The 16,509-nt window shown below is 54.8% G+C and overlaps 1 protein-coding gene across 1 annotated transcript in view; it reads right to left on the reverse strand.

The window, feature by feature from the left end:
* Positions 1 to 9,760: 9,760 nt before the first annotated feature.
* COX10 (cytochrome c oxidase assembly factor heme A:farnesyltransferase COX10) overlaps positions 9,761 to 16,509 on the reverse strand; it is a 110,618-nt gene continuing 103,869 nt past the window's right edge. Inside the window, exon 7 of the mRNA XM_082603322.1 lies at positions 9,761 to 11,586. Within this exon, the coding sequence (XP_082459448.1) occupies positions 11,183 to 11,586 (404 nt within the window). The 3' untranslated portion in view covers positions 9,761 to 11,182. The remainder of the gene's footprint in view (positions 11,587 to 16,509) is intronic.

The raw sequence follows: 16,509 nt of genomic DNA on the forward strand, positions 1-16,509 counted from the left end.
TCAAGTTGGTGGGGAGGCTGAGGGCTGTCAGATCAAAGGGAGTCACCAGTTCATTAAAAATGGATGCTGTTGTCCAGGAGGATGACGGCAGGGGATGTGAAGAGAAAAAAAGAGATAAACACAGGGTTGAGATGGTCTCGGGGGGGAGCTGAGCTCTCGTGGAGAGGGGCTGTGGGCAGGGATTATCTGGCAAGTATTGAACAGATGAATGGCTGGAGTTTTAGGTGCTGATAATGACATTGAAAAATGTCCCCCAAAGATATCAGGCCCTACTCCCCAGAGACTGTGACTATTACATAGCAAAAGATGTGACTAAATTAAGGATGTTGAGATGGGTGGGCTAACCTGGATTATCTGGGTGGGATCTGGCTAAGGATGTACATGTCCTTCTAGGAGAGAGGGCGGGGGTGGGGGAGATGTCACACACACACACACACACACACACACACACACACACACGACAGGGCTGTGTGAGAAAGGAGGCCGAGACTGGAGTGTGATGGTCATGAAGCCATAAACCAACGAACACCAGCAGCCACAAGAAGCTGGAGGAAGCAAGGAAGGATTCTCCCCTAGAAGCTTCGGAGGGAGATTACTCCTGTTGTCACCCTGATTTCAGCCCTTGATACCAACCGACTTCAGACTTCAGACCTTTAGAACCGCGAGAGAACACATCTCTGTTGTTTTTAAGGCCCCCAGCATGTGGCAATTCGTTACAGCAGCCCTAGGAAGCTAATACAAATGGGGAGGAAGTCAGGGCTGATTTGGCCCTGAGTCATGGCTCCTGCAGGAAGGAGGGACCAGGAGAACTCAGGGGCACGTGTAGAGGAAAGGAAAGTGGAATGGACGACGATTCAACTCCATACACAAGTTCTGTAGCAGATGCTGTCTGACGCCGTGAACCGTACACGCTCACCCTTGAAAAACAACGACAGAAGTACGATGCCTTGAACGCCCAGTACAGATTTTAGGAGGAAGCAGGGTGAGTAGAAGACCGGGGTCCCCTATAGGAGGCACTGTTGGGTGAAGATGAACTCAGGCGTCGAAACAGAAACAGAAAGGACCTGCGAGGAGGGGGGCGGTGGGAACACAGAGCCAGACCCCCCGCAGGGCAAACCGCACGCCCGCCCGCCTGTACCCCACACGCGGAAGCATCACCGTTCTGTTTCCAATCTTGCTCTACTTCAGAGCCGCGGGCTGTGTCTGCTCGGGGCCAGAACAGCCGGGCAATTCAGGAAGATCATTCGTCAGACAGTTCAGTGGGGCAGCACAGTACAGAGCAAAGCACGTGAATTACTTACTCCAGTCCCGTCCCGAGCCTCCCTCACCAACTTCTGAAATGGCAGGAATTGTACCGCATTACAGATGGAAACTCGTAGAGGTGGGAACAGAGCCCTGCCCAGGGTCAGAGCCGAATTCAAACTCGGATCTGTCTGCCTCCTAAATGCATGATTTCTCCATCGGTGTGTGGGGGGAACGGGTATATATGCTCTTTGAAATTTCTGAAGCAGTTGGCCTGAGATAAGACATGTGTCAGCATGACTAAGGCACTTGAAAAGAGCGAGGGAAAATCTGTTGAGAGCCACCTCCCCATATTAGAGACCAGGGGGATCCATGGACCCTCTGAAATGGTTTGCAAAATTGTACAGGCATGTGTCCATTTGCTAGGTGGCAAGGGCCTCAACTCCTACACCTTAAAATACGTTAATCTTGGGCTTCCCTGGTGGCGCAGTGGTTGAGAGTCCGCCTGCCGGTGCAGGGGACACGGGTTCATGCCCCGGTCCGGGAGGATCCCACATGCCGCGGAGCGGCTGGGCCCGTGAGCCATGGCCGCTGGGCCTGCGCGTCCGGAGCCTGTGCTCCGCAGCGGGAGAGGCCACAACAGTGAGAGGCCCGCGTACCGCAAAAAAGAAAAACCAAACCAAACCAAAACAAAACACGTTAATCTTGCTGCTCTAGACATAGGGCACCATGCCAGGCTCTATGAGTAACCATCAGTCTTTCTAAATCTAATGCTAGTTGGCTGCCCATAATCCACAGACAAAGACAGTGCTTTGGGAAGAGGCTATAAAACTGACATATAAATACGTTCTACTTCTCAGCCCAGGCAACATCTGTCTGGGTAGTTCTGGTCACACGTACGTATGATATAAAGATATAAAAGGTGCCCCCCAAAAGGAAACCCAGAAGTTACCAAGTCGTTCACGACTACATAAAGACTCTATCAAAATTCTTTAAAGCCTTGTGTCTACATGCCCTACTCATCTCCCTGAGACTTTCTAAACTGCTAGAAGCCCTTCTCAGTGAGGTGACAAAGGTTAATTAACAGGGCGGCCCCCTCTACATCAGAGAAGCATAGACAAGGAAGGGAGAGAAAGCTTGAGTCAGCGTGGGCAGAGATTTCATCCTTACACATTTGTTCTGACAAAACCCATCTGGATGAGCCTGGGTTCTCCAGAGGAACAGAAACAAGAGGACTGAGGGATCGGCTGGTTGATAGGAATTGGCTCCTGCAGTTATGGAGACAAAGTCCCAAGACCTGCAGTCGGCAAGCTGTTGACCCAGGAGAGCCGATGACACGGTCCAGTCTGAGTCTGGGAGCTGTGACCGGTGTCGTCCAAAAAGAGAAAAAGATTTCTGTCCGTGTCTGCTGAGACTGTTCACGTCCCTGCAGCTTAAGAACACCTGTTGGCACTTCAAGGTAGGCAAGAGGCCCTGGGTCCATCCTGCTTCCTTCAACTCTCCTGGAAATGGAGCCAACCTTCCAGCCGCATCCATCTGGGAATCAGGAATTATAATCACTAAGGGACCATATCATATCTCAAGTAATTAGGTGGGAAAATCCTAGTGGCCACCCTATAAATCTAGATCACAGGCGATAGTTGAATACACCAACCAGATGGTGGGCACTGGTCTGTGCTCAAGTGGCTCAGCTCTAACCTGTGGTGTTTGCAGGAAGATGTCCATCCATCTGTGTTCACTGTCCTTTTGTCCATATGGGCACCAGGGTCAGGGCTCCTGGAGCACATTCCTTGGGGCTCCCAATGGTACCCCTGTGTAAAAGAGAAGCTGGGGGAAGACAAAGTGGATGCAAGAGTAAGTAAAGGGATGGGGCTGTGGGACAGGCCCGGGGGTGGCCCAGGGTGGTGAGAGCAGCCTGAGACCCAGGGAGCCCCGGGCTGGCTTGGGACCCTCCGCAGAGGGGGCTGGCCACCTGGCCTCCTGCTGTGCCCAACAGCCAAGGTATTTTCAGTTTTTCGATGCTGGGGGCTGCGGGTCTACCCCTGGTCACGTTTGTCTCCAAGTGAAGTGGGCTCAGGAAGCAAATGCACCACCGTCCCAAGCAAGAGCCTGAAGGGGGTGGCCCCCCGCCTCTCCTGCCGCAGCCAGCCCAGAACTCAGCCGTAACACCCTCCTACTTCTCCTGAGACCCGGCTGATCACAGATCAGAACTGGCTAATCCTTTCCTCCCCAGCCGGCCCAGCCTCGGTGTGTCAGAGCTGCTGCCGGAACACCGGATGCATGAGTACAGACGTTAGCGCCTTTGATCTCCGAGCACGACAACATAGACTTATCAAATGTTTGCCTCTTTCTGTCTCTTCGAAAGGCTGATTTATAGGACACAGCCTTAGCCTCCCTTCCTTTCTTGAAATATGAAGTGTTCGTGAATAGCCAGGGTAATATTTAACATCCTGCCAAGGAGGCTTTCGCACTAACAAATGCACTACATCCCCGCCAAGTGGACCACATCTGTTTGGGCTCCTCTTTTTGGACTAAACAAATTAGCATTAAAATGCCTCGCGGAGAATGCCAAGTGTCCCTTTCTAGATGAGGGGGCAGGGACAATTCCGGGGGAGCCCGGCTCGCGGCTGATGCTTTCCTGTCCCGTGTGTCTGGGCAGGAGCCGGGTGGTTGGCGGGGAGCCAGGGAGCACAGGGACCCCAGTGCCCACAGAAGCTTAGGGTTGGGGCTACTGGAAAACGGACCTGCCTGGCTCATTCCTGGCTCTTTGATCCAAAGTTTTCCCTAAACGATTCTTGAGAAAATGGAAGTGTCTTCCAAGAAGCACTTTACTTGGAGAAGAAAGCAGCTGACTTTAAAGGTGCTGAGGCAAATGCTCTTGACAGGAACTGACTTAGCTCTGAGGGTGGCCCTGCCGCCCTGAAGAGGGCGCCGGCCTGGGAAGTTCCGGGGGTGCGGCTGACTTGGTGTATAGAGCAGGTAGTAAAACGCCCTGGGTTTTCACCTTGTTAATGGTCTTGTAATAAGTGGACCTTCACCCGGGTCTCTATATAAAGGAGGTCCTTCCTTACGATGAGTCGGGGACAACAGGTGTCAGGCGGTCAGGACAGGCTTGCATCGTGGTGATGGGCGGTGGCATCTGAGGGGTCCGCATAGCCGCTGGGCACTGCCTTCGCTGGGACCCCTTTCCCGGGGCCTCTCCTGGGGCCCACTTCCTCACGGCCCTGACCCCAAGGCCTCTCCGAGGACCAAACTATGGGGTGGCCAGAAAGCTCATTCGGGGCTTGCCAGAAAATGTGACGAACCCCCGAACGAACTTTCTGGCCAAGCCAGTACAGTGTGATTCCCCTTTGTCCACCCTCGTCTCACCGAGTTCCTCAAACCTTCACGGTGGGAGGGGACGGCTGCATCCTGCACGTGGGCTGATCGACGTGAACCAGGCCAAGTGGGTCAGGAATCAGCACAAACCCTACATCAGGCCAAACAGGGCCAGCATCTCAATGTCCACTTTCTTTTTCTTTGGGTTTGAACAAGCAGCTGGCTCCAGTCACCCAGTGGCCCACTGAGGAGGCAACCACAGTTACCGGGGGCTTTTGTTTTCTTCTCGAGATATCCCAGGCGGGAAAACAGGGGGGTTTGTTTTCTTCACTTCTGCACCCCAGCACCTCACCCGAGGTAAGTAGTAAACAAGTATTTGTGAATAAAGGAATGAATACTTGTTTAAGGGGTGTCTGCTTCTTCAGGGGAGACAGCCTGCCAAGAGTGGTGACAGCAAGTGGAGAGACATTCTGCCGCCTGGATCGAGCCGTGCCTGGTCTCACCTGGCTGCAAGGCGCTAGCCTTTCTCCAGCCAGTGACGTTATAGATGGCTTTCTGGAGCTGACGGGTGACGATGCTTTGCCCCCAGAGTTGGTTTCTTATTTTGAAACACACTGCATTGGAGGGGAAAGAGGCCGAGGGCCTCGAAGGTGCAGAGCTGGACCCCCATTTCCTGTAGGACGTCGGAACGTCGGTCAGAGGACACGTGACAATGTGTCCAGGGCACCAAGTGGGGAGGGGCTTTCACGGCGCGAGACAGCTCGGGTGCAAGCTGGGCCCCCACCATCTGGAAACGGATACCTCTCTTAATGAAGGAAGAGATTTTAGCAAAACATAAAAAGCATGATGCCAAACGAGGAGATGAACCACCAAGCAAAAAAAAAAAAAAAAGTTAATACTATGAATGAAGGATTTGGAAGACAAGCCCTGAGGTCCAACCCACAAAATAAAAGAAGTTATTGGCACAGTACTGCTATGAATCTATACACCTTTTCATTTTTTTAAATCTTTAAAATTTTTATTTATTTATTTAAAAAATTTTGGGCCATGCTGCACAGCTTGCGGGATCTTAGTTCTCCCCCAGGGATTGAACACAGGCCCCTCGGCAGTGAGAGCCTGGAGTCCCAACCACTGGCGCCAGAGAATTCCCTACACACCTTTTAAATGTATTCAGATATTTTGATTTTGCAATAGTCTTTCTAATTTTGTTATTCGTTTCTCATGTACCATCATGTCCTTTTTAACGTCCCTCTTTTATTTTTTGTTATTTTATCTTTTCAGCACAGTTGCCTCCCGGCCAATTAGTTTGGTGGCCAAAGTACCTAGAACCGGAGGACTTTGGGGAAGAAGCTGGAATGCGCCTTCCAATCCCTCCCTGAGAACTCTCCAGAGGCTAAGCTCCTGGGGGTCACGGCCGAAGCTGGGTTCATCCCTTTGTCCCACACCAGGCCCGGCTCACGGCACGTGCACGGTCACTTGCTCAGTGGATGACAGAGAGGCAGGTGCCTCTCCCCTCACTGATGCTTTGTTTGGTTTGTGTTTGTCTGTTTGTTGAGGGTGGGAAGGGTGGAGGGCAGTGTTTGTGTTAGCCCAGCTAATGCTCCCGGGATTGTTCGTCTTGTCACCTGGCCCCTCTTTAGGTGTTCGGGGTAGGGTTACTCAGCCAAGCACCCTGCTCTGCCTTCCTCTGCTCCCCTCCCCTCCCCGCTCCTGCTCATCCCCAGCTCTGTTCTGGGCTTTGCTTTAGAGAGAGGAGCTGTCGGGTAGGATCTGTCTGCTGAGGACAGCTGAGGCTTTTACCAAGACCCTGGCACTCCATCTTCACCCCTGGCCTGGCTGACCTGCCGTCTTGCACTTGGGGTCCTCCCTCTCTTGGCTTCCACTTCCTAGGTAGCCCCCCAGCTTATGCGCCAGGTCGGGGTCCCATTCCTTTAAGCTGACCTGGATGCATAGGCTGGCTCTCACCCGCCGGAGGTGGGTGACGATTAAGGAAGAAGATGGAGCTAGACACTAGATTCTCTGCTAACGCATTTGCAAAAGCAAAAAGAGAGAGCAAGAAAAATCGTGGCCAAGAAGCCGACTTGACTAAGAACTCCTTGCTGCTATGTCATTGAGCCAAGACAGCCCTGAAGACACAGGAAAGAGCGCAAATGTACCACACTTTGGAAAACAAAGACTGAGTAACATCAGGAAGGCTGATAGTAACCATCTTGGCTCGACTCTGGCTGTTTTCTTCACAAGACAGGTCGAGAGCTGCGTCTGCCCTGGATTCAGTCACATGGGGCGTGTGCCCTACTCACCTCCCCCAACCCCGTGCTGGTCCCAATGGAGCCGAGACAAGTGTTCCTCCAGCCCCAGCGCCTGCCCTAAAGCCACCCATTCATTCCTTTGCTCACTGACGGAGCACCCGCCTCGTGGTCACTCCCAAGTCCCTTCTATTCTGGGTGCCCGTGGATCCAGCAATGAGAAGCAGACGCTTCTGCCTTACTGGGCTTAGGATCTGATGGTGGGGCAGGGAGATGGTGCATGGACAGGTGAGCAACACCTGCAGGCTGCACACTGACAGGTGCCCCGGGAGACACAGCAGGAATGGTTGGGGGGATAGTCTGAAGTCAGAGAAGGGAGATTCCAGAAACAAGAGAAGCTGTGGGTGCTGGTCTGGAAGCGGGGGAGGGCCCTCTGGTCGGTGCAGCCCTGGACTGTCCTGCGGGTGGGGTGGGAACGGGGACTGTCCCAGCAGTGGGATAAGGATGGTTTACAAGCCATTTTCTCTCACGAATCCGCCTGTTATGAACAGCTTTCCGAATCAGTTCCTTCTTGATCCCGGGCTAACAGACCCTGTCCTTCTGACCACAGGGGCCTCTCGTAGCCCAGATGGGGTTATTCACTCAAAAAGCACTTACTGAGGGGCTTCCCTGGTGGCACAGTGGTTAAGCATCTGCCTGCCAATGCAGGAGACACGGGTTCGAGCCCTGGTCCGGGAAGATCCCACATGCCACGGAGCAACTAAGCCCGCGAGCCACAACTACTGAGCCCATGTGCCACAACTACTGAAGCCCGCACACCTAGAGCCCGTGCTCCACAACAAGAGAAGCCACCACAATGAGAAGCCTGTGCACTGCAGCGAAGAGTAGCCCCCTCTTGCCCCAACTAGAGAAAGACTGCGTGCAGCAGTGAAGACCCAATGCAGCCAAAAATAAAAAAAATAATAATTTCAAAAAAGCACTTACTGAGCACCTACTCTGGGCCAAGCATTGCTCTAGACACTGGGGAAAAAGTGCCGTGGAGCAGCAGTCAAGTCGATTGCTGGACCCTGTTTGTTTTCCACTTGCTTTTTATTTAGTTGCCTGTCAGTTGACACCACTGATCCTACAAGACGGATGGAGAAAACGTGCCCCGGACACGAAGAGCTTTGTGGATGATCGCTAGTTGGCCGATGATTCCAGAGAAAAAGCAAGGCAACATCCCAACCCAGTTCTTCTTTAAGTCAAAATCTCTTGGGCTGTGAGCATGTCATTAGAAAGGTCAAGAGGGCATTTCCCGAAACCCTTTCTCCCCTGAGTCCCTCCTGCCGTCAGTTACAAGTGTCCTGCTGTAACAGGAGTGTGCTGGGAAGGGGGGGTGGTGGGTGGAGGTCAGAGGACGGAGACCCTGACTCCAACTGAACTCAGAGAAGTGAGACCCCCATCACACCTGAGTCAGCAAGCAGAAAAAGCTTTGCTCTGGTCCCAGCATTGCCATCAGGCAGAGGAGTGCTGAGTCCTAGCTATTTTCTTATCAAAGCAAAAGGAGTGAGGATGGACTGAGAAAAAATAAACGGTCAGAAGGAAATTCAACTCTGTATATCCGCAGAGCAAAGCAGTTTCCGACAGCCTTGTTTTTTCCCTCTAGCATCAGGGCGTGGGGCACTCAAAGTGTATTTAAAGTGCAATAAAGGTGTTTTGATTGGGCAAGACAGACCCTATTTTTATGTTTGAAAACACAAACCAATCCTGGGAAGAGGCAACGATCAGCATCCCCCTCACGGTTGGCCTACAGAGACGGACACTTTGGTGAAATTTGGTTTTATCCTCAACGGATACAGTGGTTTTACTAAAAGGAAGTTGGTACAATTTTCCCAGAGTCAGAAGGAATACTGTGTTAAGAATCATGTTTCTTAAAAAGCTAAATAAGGAAACTGGACATGACCCCTTTCCTTGTCATTTGTTTGCCATATTATGAAATAAAGTCCAAGTGCGATCCCGTTTCAAAGCACAGGCTTCTGCTCCTACCCGTGTGGCCCCCTGCCGCCTGAGTCAGGGCCCCCAGCTTGAGTCCTGTCCTTGCAGCCACTGGCCTGACAGGCTGAGTGAAACTCTGCACATCAGGTCCAGACAGGGCATCCCAGGCTGGGCTCCTGACATGGCCAGGGAATCACCAGGATGAGCAAACTCAGACCCTCCTGTCTGTAACCTTGGGTCCCTGGGAGGTCCTCTGCATGTGCTCGTGCCTCCCCAGTGGGGTGACAGGATTTCCCAGAGACCTGCCGAGGGACGCTTGGAACACACGGGCTGCACCGTGCGGGAAGCGCTACTGGTCATCGGTCAGGGTCAGAACACCGGGCTGTGGAGGTGAAGCCCCGGGACGTCAGGAGCCCAGGTGACCGAGCAGCTGTCTGGGCTCTAGGGCTGAGGGGGTTATGGGAGCGTGAATTCCACGTTCCCGCAGGGATGAAGGGACAGGGGTCTGGGAAGGTGGTGGTCTGAGCACAGGGTAGCCCCAGGGAGGTGTGAGAAGCAGCATGGCGGCGGGGTGCAGGTGGGGGTGGCAGTGAGGGGTTCCCGTGGAAGGTTCTCATCCTGGGGTCTGAGCACCAAGGAGCTGAGACATCATTTGTTGTTCAGACTGCGCACTGGGCACTGTATTTTCTGAGCCGGGGAACGACAAGTCAGGAGGTCAGAGAGGCCCCAAGGACCATTTCTAGGGCGATGGTTTTGAAGGGAGGGGAAGGGAGAGACTGGGTGATCCAGAGCAGAGGGTGGGTGTCAGGCGGATTCTTTCAGGAGCGCAGGCTGCTTGCTTCCACCCCCTCAATAAGAAACATCCCCGGCTGGGGCGTTCTGCTCTCCTCCCAGCTCATTAAAGTGAGGCAAGTGTCATCGGTTCCACCAGGAACCGGAGATGGAGTGGAATGACGCCACACGCACTATGGTTTGAGCTGCTGGTTTATTGCAGCAGGAAGAGAACCGACTCGCTTTACAAATCTGAGGGCTGTGGATGTCCCCACCAGACACACTCGTGCCAGTTCCCACAGTGCGACCTGGACGCAGCCAAGAGGTGATGTTTCAGGTAAGCGGAGACAGAAATCAGATGCTACCTGCAGTCGCTTTGGAAAGTTTTGAGAGAACAGGCTTATTGCAGGCACTGTTTAAGTGTTGCATAAATTCCCAAATGGATTCCTTCCGGGGCACTGAGTAACTAAAGTATCCTTTTAAGCTTCAAGACCTTCGGGCAAATGGGACAGTGGACAAGCAGGTGGGTGTGAGGGCCGAGGAGACTGCTGGTGACGGAGGCCGCCCCTGTCTGCGGGGACCCATGCGCCTCCCAGGCCCACTAAGCACCCCCATTCGGAGTCCAGCTCCCGCTTCCGGCTCTCCAAGCCACCGGACGTGCGGAGGCTAATTTCTGAATTTAGAAGATAGCAGGATGGAAATGTGTTCCTCCCTAAAGGGACAAGAATGTGAGCTATGTGGGCCGGCCGGCCCCTTTCTGATTTCCCTTCTCACTCAGCCTTGAGCCGAGCTGATGACCGCAGCAGTGACTAAAGAGGACGAGATGGATCAGGGCCGGAGGGATTTCTAGTTAAGTCTAGCATGACCCTTCCAGAAAGAAACGCTCTGACACCTCGGATATTTTAAAGTGAACTTTAAAGATGCCTTTGATTCCCTGGAGTTTCTGAAATGCTGATACATGATAGGGTGGGCGGTGGGTGGTCCAGTCTGAGATTCCCCAGACAACCGTTTGGAATTCCTCCCGCAGAGGCTGGGCAGCAGCATGTCCTTGGTGTTGTTATCCTCTGAGGGAAGATGAGGCTGAGGATGTGTGTGGGACAGAGGAAGCTGGACCCGGGGGCCCTGGCTCATTCACAGGAAGGGGGGCTGCGACTGGCAGCCTGCATTTCTTCTGACAGCCGGCGAGGGACCAGAGGCCACGGAACCACAGATACCAGAGTGCGAGTGTGCACCTCGTCCGGCCACCCTGGTCGGCAGCTGGGAAGTGTGTGTGGATGGGCTAAGAAAGGAAGGTGAGCTTGCACTTCTACCCGAGGGGGAGGACGAAGTGGGTGGGGTTAGAGGAAGAGCTCTGTAAAGACCCTCAAAGAGAAATGCTCTCCTTACCTAAACCTGCAGAGCCAACCCAATTCTTATTTGGGGAGCATTTTGGATATCACCGTGGAAAGAGTTGTCGAGTGATCACCGAGCACCAAATTAGTTTACAATCTTGTTCTCAACGCAGCGACTTCTCTCCTGGTGCTTTGGAATTACCAAAATATCCTTGCCTAACAGCAAAGGGGGGAAAAAAGAAAAAACCCCTGTGCGTCTCCCTGGATGTGTTTTGCTTCTCCCCACGCGCCGGTCTGCCGTCAACTCTGCGGCCCGCCCGCGTCGCCCTGCGCAGCCGGCCGCTTGCAGGTCAGCATCAGCAGCAGGAACAGGGGCAGATGCCAGAGGCTGCAGAAGAACAGCTTCCGGGAGCTCTTCCGGTCTGCGTCCCTGTAGAACCGAAAGCTGAGGTAGGAAATGTACAGGTTGATGGGGAGGGCGATGACGGGGAAGGTCCACGTGGTGACGTCCAGGGCGGGGGCCGCGGCGGACATTGCGACCAAGGCCAGGCAGTGGCGCAGGGCGACGCGCCGGCACAGGTCCGGGTGGGTGACCGACATCATGCAGTAGCCGCCCCGGGAGTAGTCTTCGCGGAGGCCCCAGCTCAGCGCGTTGAAATGAGGAAACTGCCAGGAGTAGAGGATTCCTCCCAGAAGACACGCTCCTGCACAGAGGTTTGGGGAAGCAAGACACGCCGTCGTCAGAGATTTACAGAGGCACCCTTCCGACAGCTGCCGGCCCTGGCGGCGCGCTCCCACCCCGCAAGCCGGACTCCCTCGGGTCCTCGCGCGTCTGCGCTCCCCTCTCTGCTCAGAGATGGAGGTGGGCGGGGGCGGGAGGCTTCCCACAAGGCTGAGCACCTGTGGCACCTGACCGCCCCCCGCCCCCTGCGGTGCCAACACCGCGACAACAAAGGAGGTGACACGTTCAGGGGAGGCCCAGTCCCAGATGGCCTTCTGGGCCGGTCTTTTAGCTCAGTTTCCACCAGCCGGCTCGCGAGTGAGGGGCTTGGGCAGCGAGCTGGAAGGCCGCTCCGGGCAGGTGGCAGCTCCCCGCTCAGCACCGACAGAACCGCAGTCCTTTTGGGCGGCACCGGGGATGCGGGGGCAGCAGGCGGGGCGCAGGGCCCTCACCGCAGGGAGGGCGGGGGACTCCCCAGCGCAACCTGGATACGCAGAGCAGCACAGGGGCAGCGGCTCTGCGGTTTCTCAGGACAGGTGAACACCTGAGCACCCTTTCTCCGGAACTGGATCTTCCCCCCAACTCGGTGGGGTGAAGGCTGCCAGTTACTGAGTGCCTCCTTCTAACAAAGACTTCTACAGTCACCTCACTTAATCCGACTGCAGGACTTGAGGTAGGTTTTATACTCCTCATTAAGCAAACGAATCAGATGATGCTAAGTTCTCCAACAAGAGGTGAAGGAGGAACTCAGCGGGAGCCCGTCTGATTTCAACCCCGGCTCCCCCGCGGCACTGAGCCCGGTCTCCGGAAGGAGCTGCAGCCATTCCTGAGCGGAAGGTTCATTCCTCCTCCCCTCACACAGGGCGCGTTCCCCGAGCGCCCACTGAGAGGCGAGCGCGGCCTAGGCACGGCGGATGCAGCGTGAGCGCCAAGCCACGTGGGCCGAGTTCCCCCAGAGCCGCGCATCCAGAGGCCCGCGGCGGCTATGCGGAAGCATGTGCAAGGGGGGCGCAGGGCACCGAGGCGCAGCGCACGGGGCGCAGCACGTGGAGCGGAGCAGACGTCTAGAGGAGGATGTCTGCGCCAGGGAAGAGTGACCAGGCCAGTGCGGTAGGTAATCAAGGCCCCCGGGCAGGAGCCGCGGCAGTCAAGGCATGACAAGAAGACTAGGGCGTGTGTTAGGATCCACAGAGCTGTACATCAAAACAACACGGTCGATTTTACTGTATGATAATTTAAAAAGTAAATTAAAATAAAGAAGGCAGGCATGTGTCTGGAGTGCAGAGAGCAGCGGGGCCCGGCTCCAGGATCAGCCAGAGGGACGGGCAGGGCCACCCGCCCCCGCTCTGAAGGTGGCGCCAAGGACTGTTCCATCCTAGAAGCAGCAGAAAGCCGTGGAGGGGTCTTAACGCGTGAGAGTGCACGTGTGCCTGTGGCGAGAGGGGCTGAGGAAAGGGGCCCTGGTGAAAGGACACACTGGAGGGGCCCAGGCAGCTCTGGACGGATCACTCAGGAGAGGAGAGGAGAGGTGAGGGGAGTGAGGATCGGGGTGGTGACAGTGCAGCAGGAGAGATGGGCCTGAGAGGGACCAAGGAGGCAAAGGTGACAGGACGTGAGTGCAGAGAAGGGAGGGAGGCGTCGGGAGCGATTCCTGGGCCCAGGGGTGCCCGGAGACCCCGCGCCCTAGAGGACACACCCGGAAGCCGTGCAGGGCAGCTCCTGAGGGTAACTCCGGTGTGTTCGGTCTGACACACCCTTGGGACATCCACATGGCAAGTCGTGAGGAGGGTCTGGGCTGTGATGCTTCCCCCACGGAGTGAGCCACCTGTCCCGTCATTACCTGTTTCCTTTTCCCTCCGGGATGTGAACTCCGTGAGGGTTTGTTCCTCTTTCTTTCATCTCCAGAGAGAAGCGCTGCATACCATGGGGCAAAGGGTCCTCCAGCCCAGCCCCGGAGCCCATGTGCACAGAGAACTGCTCCACAAAAACCATTCCCAAGACCCCCGTTTCCAGCACTGATGTGTGAACCTTAGGACCGCCAACTGCCCCTGCTTCCTTCCTCCTCGGAGGGTCCCGGACGTGCTGACGCACTCGGGGTTCCCTGTGTCTCAGACCCTCACCTGCCTCTGGGGCCCCTGATCCGAGAACTGGGAGCTTGAGGACCCACTGGAACCCACCCTGGGAAGCACTGTCCTGCAGGGGGCTTGAGCATGTGCACCCGCTGTCCTATCTTAGATGGTGATGCAGATCTTCTGAGCCCCTCGTCTGTGGGAATGTGCAAAAAAACAGGGCGAGGTCTGGGGCGGCGACTGCTAACACAGGACCCTCACCAGGAGAAAACACAGTCAAATCATTGAGAGTCCTCCAGAAAGTAAGTGTGGGCTCCAAGTCCTGCCATGCACCTGCCAGAGAGGATCAGAGGAAGGAACCCGCTCTTCATTTTGGATCTTTATTTGTGAGTCAACCAACTCGTCATCAGCCTTCCAATCCAGGAGGCAAAGACTTGCCCTTAGGGTCCCTATTTTGGTAGGGTGGCTTTCAAATCCCCTCCAGACCATTTTAACCCTATCTATAACTAGCATATATATATATATCTTCATTCATGTAGACACACTCCAATTTGAACAGCAAAAGCAGCAGCTACTGGGACTTCCCTGGTGGTCCAGTGGTTAAGACTCTGCGCTTCCACTGCAGGGGATGCAGGGTCGATCCCTGGCTGGGGACCTAAGATCCCGCATGCCGCGGGGCCAGGAAAAAAAAAAAAAGCAGCAGCCACTATTTGTTGAATCTGGTGGCAAACAGAGGATGGCGTCAGCCACCCACCAGGTATGACCCTGGAGGCCAGAGAGGCAGCGGCCAAAGTGACAGAGCCCTGCACGGGGTCCAGGGGGAGGTGCACACGATGCAGGCGACACTGACGGCTGCTACTCAGAGAATCAAAAGAGGGTGGCAGGGCGGGCGACCTGGGAGTGGCTGCTCAGGGAAGGCGTCCCCAAAGGTGGTGTGTGAGCCACATCTCACCTGCACTGATCCTGGGAAGAGGCACTCGTCATGTCTCTGGGAGACGTGCAGGCTGCGGGGGAGGCATGGGGAGTGAGCAGACAGCCAGCGAGGGCGGGGCCGGGTCTCAGGGTACCTGCACACCCGATGGGGAGGGGCATCTCCCCCAGAGCAGCGGAGAGCAGGGAGGGGGGACACGCGGCAGAGACCACCGAGGGGACAGGTGGTTGGGGGGCACTGGAGTGGCACACACTGATGCCTTTTCCTCCGGGGGGGACCCTCACGGTTCATGGTGGAGACGTGAAGGTTCTCTCTGTGGCCGTTTTAGGTTTGCCCAGCAGACATCCGTCCCCACGAAGGCCTGGAGGCTTGTACGCAGGCCCGCGGAGGGGAATCACGTCCACGCTCTCCTGTTCCCGGCACCTTCCTACAGGCACAGCTGTTCTCACCTCATAGATGAGAGATTAAGTAACTGGCCCAAGGCTATTCAGCACCGCTGGCACCACGTACCAGCACCTTCTCCTAGAAAGCTGTTGCCAAACAGCAATTGAAAACGGTAACAAGGGACTGCCAGGTGGTCATCAGAACACCAGTGGAGGAGAGTAGAGGAAGGCTCGCTAGAAGGAGAAATCCCACTTATTAAGGTACGAGGCTGGTGCCTTAAAAAAACAAAACAAAACAAGGTTGTTCAGTTACAAACACACAGGTAATATTTTTCTTGACAGTGAGCACCCTTGGGGAATTAGCCAAGACAGAAGGGAAGGGGGCACCACCCAGGTACAAGTGAAGTGGAAAACAGAGCGACAGAAGGCGACTTCTCCTTCGTATTCCGATGGCAAAATAGAGCCATCTCTGGATGTCAGAGGGGCCAGCACAGAGGAGGCAGTGTGACTGGTTCTTGGGGCACCGGGCCACTCGGAGGCTTTGAGCGCAGCCCTAGCCCAGGGGGGCCGACAAGACCAAGCTGTGTCCCCACAGGAATGGCATCAGGGATCACGCAGAGACCGGGGAGGGGACAGGTAAGTCAGGGCTCAGGAGCTGTTTTGCTCTTGCAATAGACGAGAAAGAGCCAATTCAGCCAGGAAACCAGGCTTGAAACGGTTAAGACATCAGGCTCCCATGTGGAATCCTGCTTGTCTTTCTCAAAAGCCCTCTTTTTTTCTGTGCCAATTGGAGTATTCTGTTTTGCTCAATACACATTTTTAGTTACGCTTCTCCTTCAAATAACATAATTAAAAAAAATCACTTTCGTAAGAGTGGCATGCTGCTTTCTCTGGGAGAGGAAATTGGGTAGGGGTTTGGGTCATGTCACAGATGAAAGAGCTTTAGAAATCACAGCTTAGCCTTCAAGGAGTGTAATCAGAAAACCCCACCCCACACAGCTCTCCTCGATGGGCTGCAAGGCCTCGGCTCCGTAAAAGATGTAAAACAAATGACTGTCTCCATCAAGATAAGGCGAGCTAGAACAGGAAGGCTGGAATTAGTCCAGGGGCCTTGGGGGAACCCACCTTCCTCGTGGGAGGAACATAAAGCCCTCGGTTTCCTGACTCAAAGGCTTCACCTCCACAAAGCAGTCTGTTTTTACTGGGCCCATGGTCTGTGACAACAAATATTTACTGTTTGCCCACTATAGGGCAGGCACCGGCTACTCTCAAGGCCTCTGCTGGAGTCTGGCCAGGGACAGAGACAACACACAAGGGATCACAGCCCAGGAATGTCACCTTCAGTGCAGGGCTTCAGGGGAGCACACAGGAGCAAGACCTCAGTTGGCCCTGGAGAGGTCAGGGAAGGCTTCCTGGAAGAAGTGATATGTAAACTGAGATTCAAAGATGGTCTCTGAGGTTCAATCCATTCACACAAGCCATGCGTTTTCTCCTTCTTTTCAATGTGTTTTCTCATTTTCCTA

The sequence above is a fragment of the Mesoplodon mirus genome (assembly GCF_964341445.2).
Source record: "Mesoplodon mirus genome assembly, chromosome: 18".
In the NCBI taxonomy this organism is placed as follows: Eukaryota; Metazoa; Chordata; class Mammalia; order Artiodactyla; family Ziphiidae; genus Mesoplodon; species Mesoplodon mirus.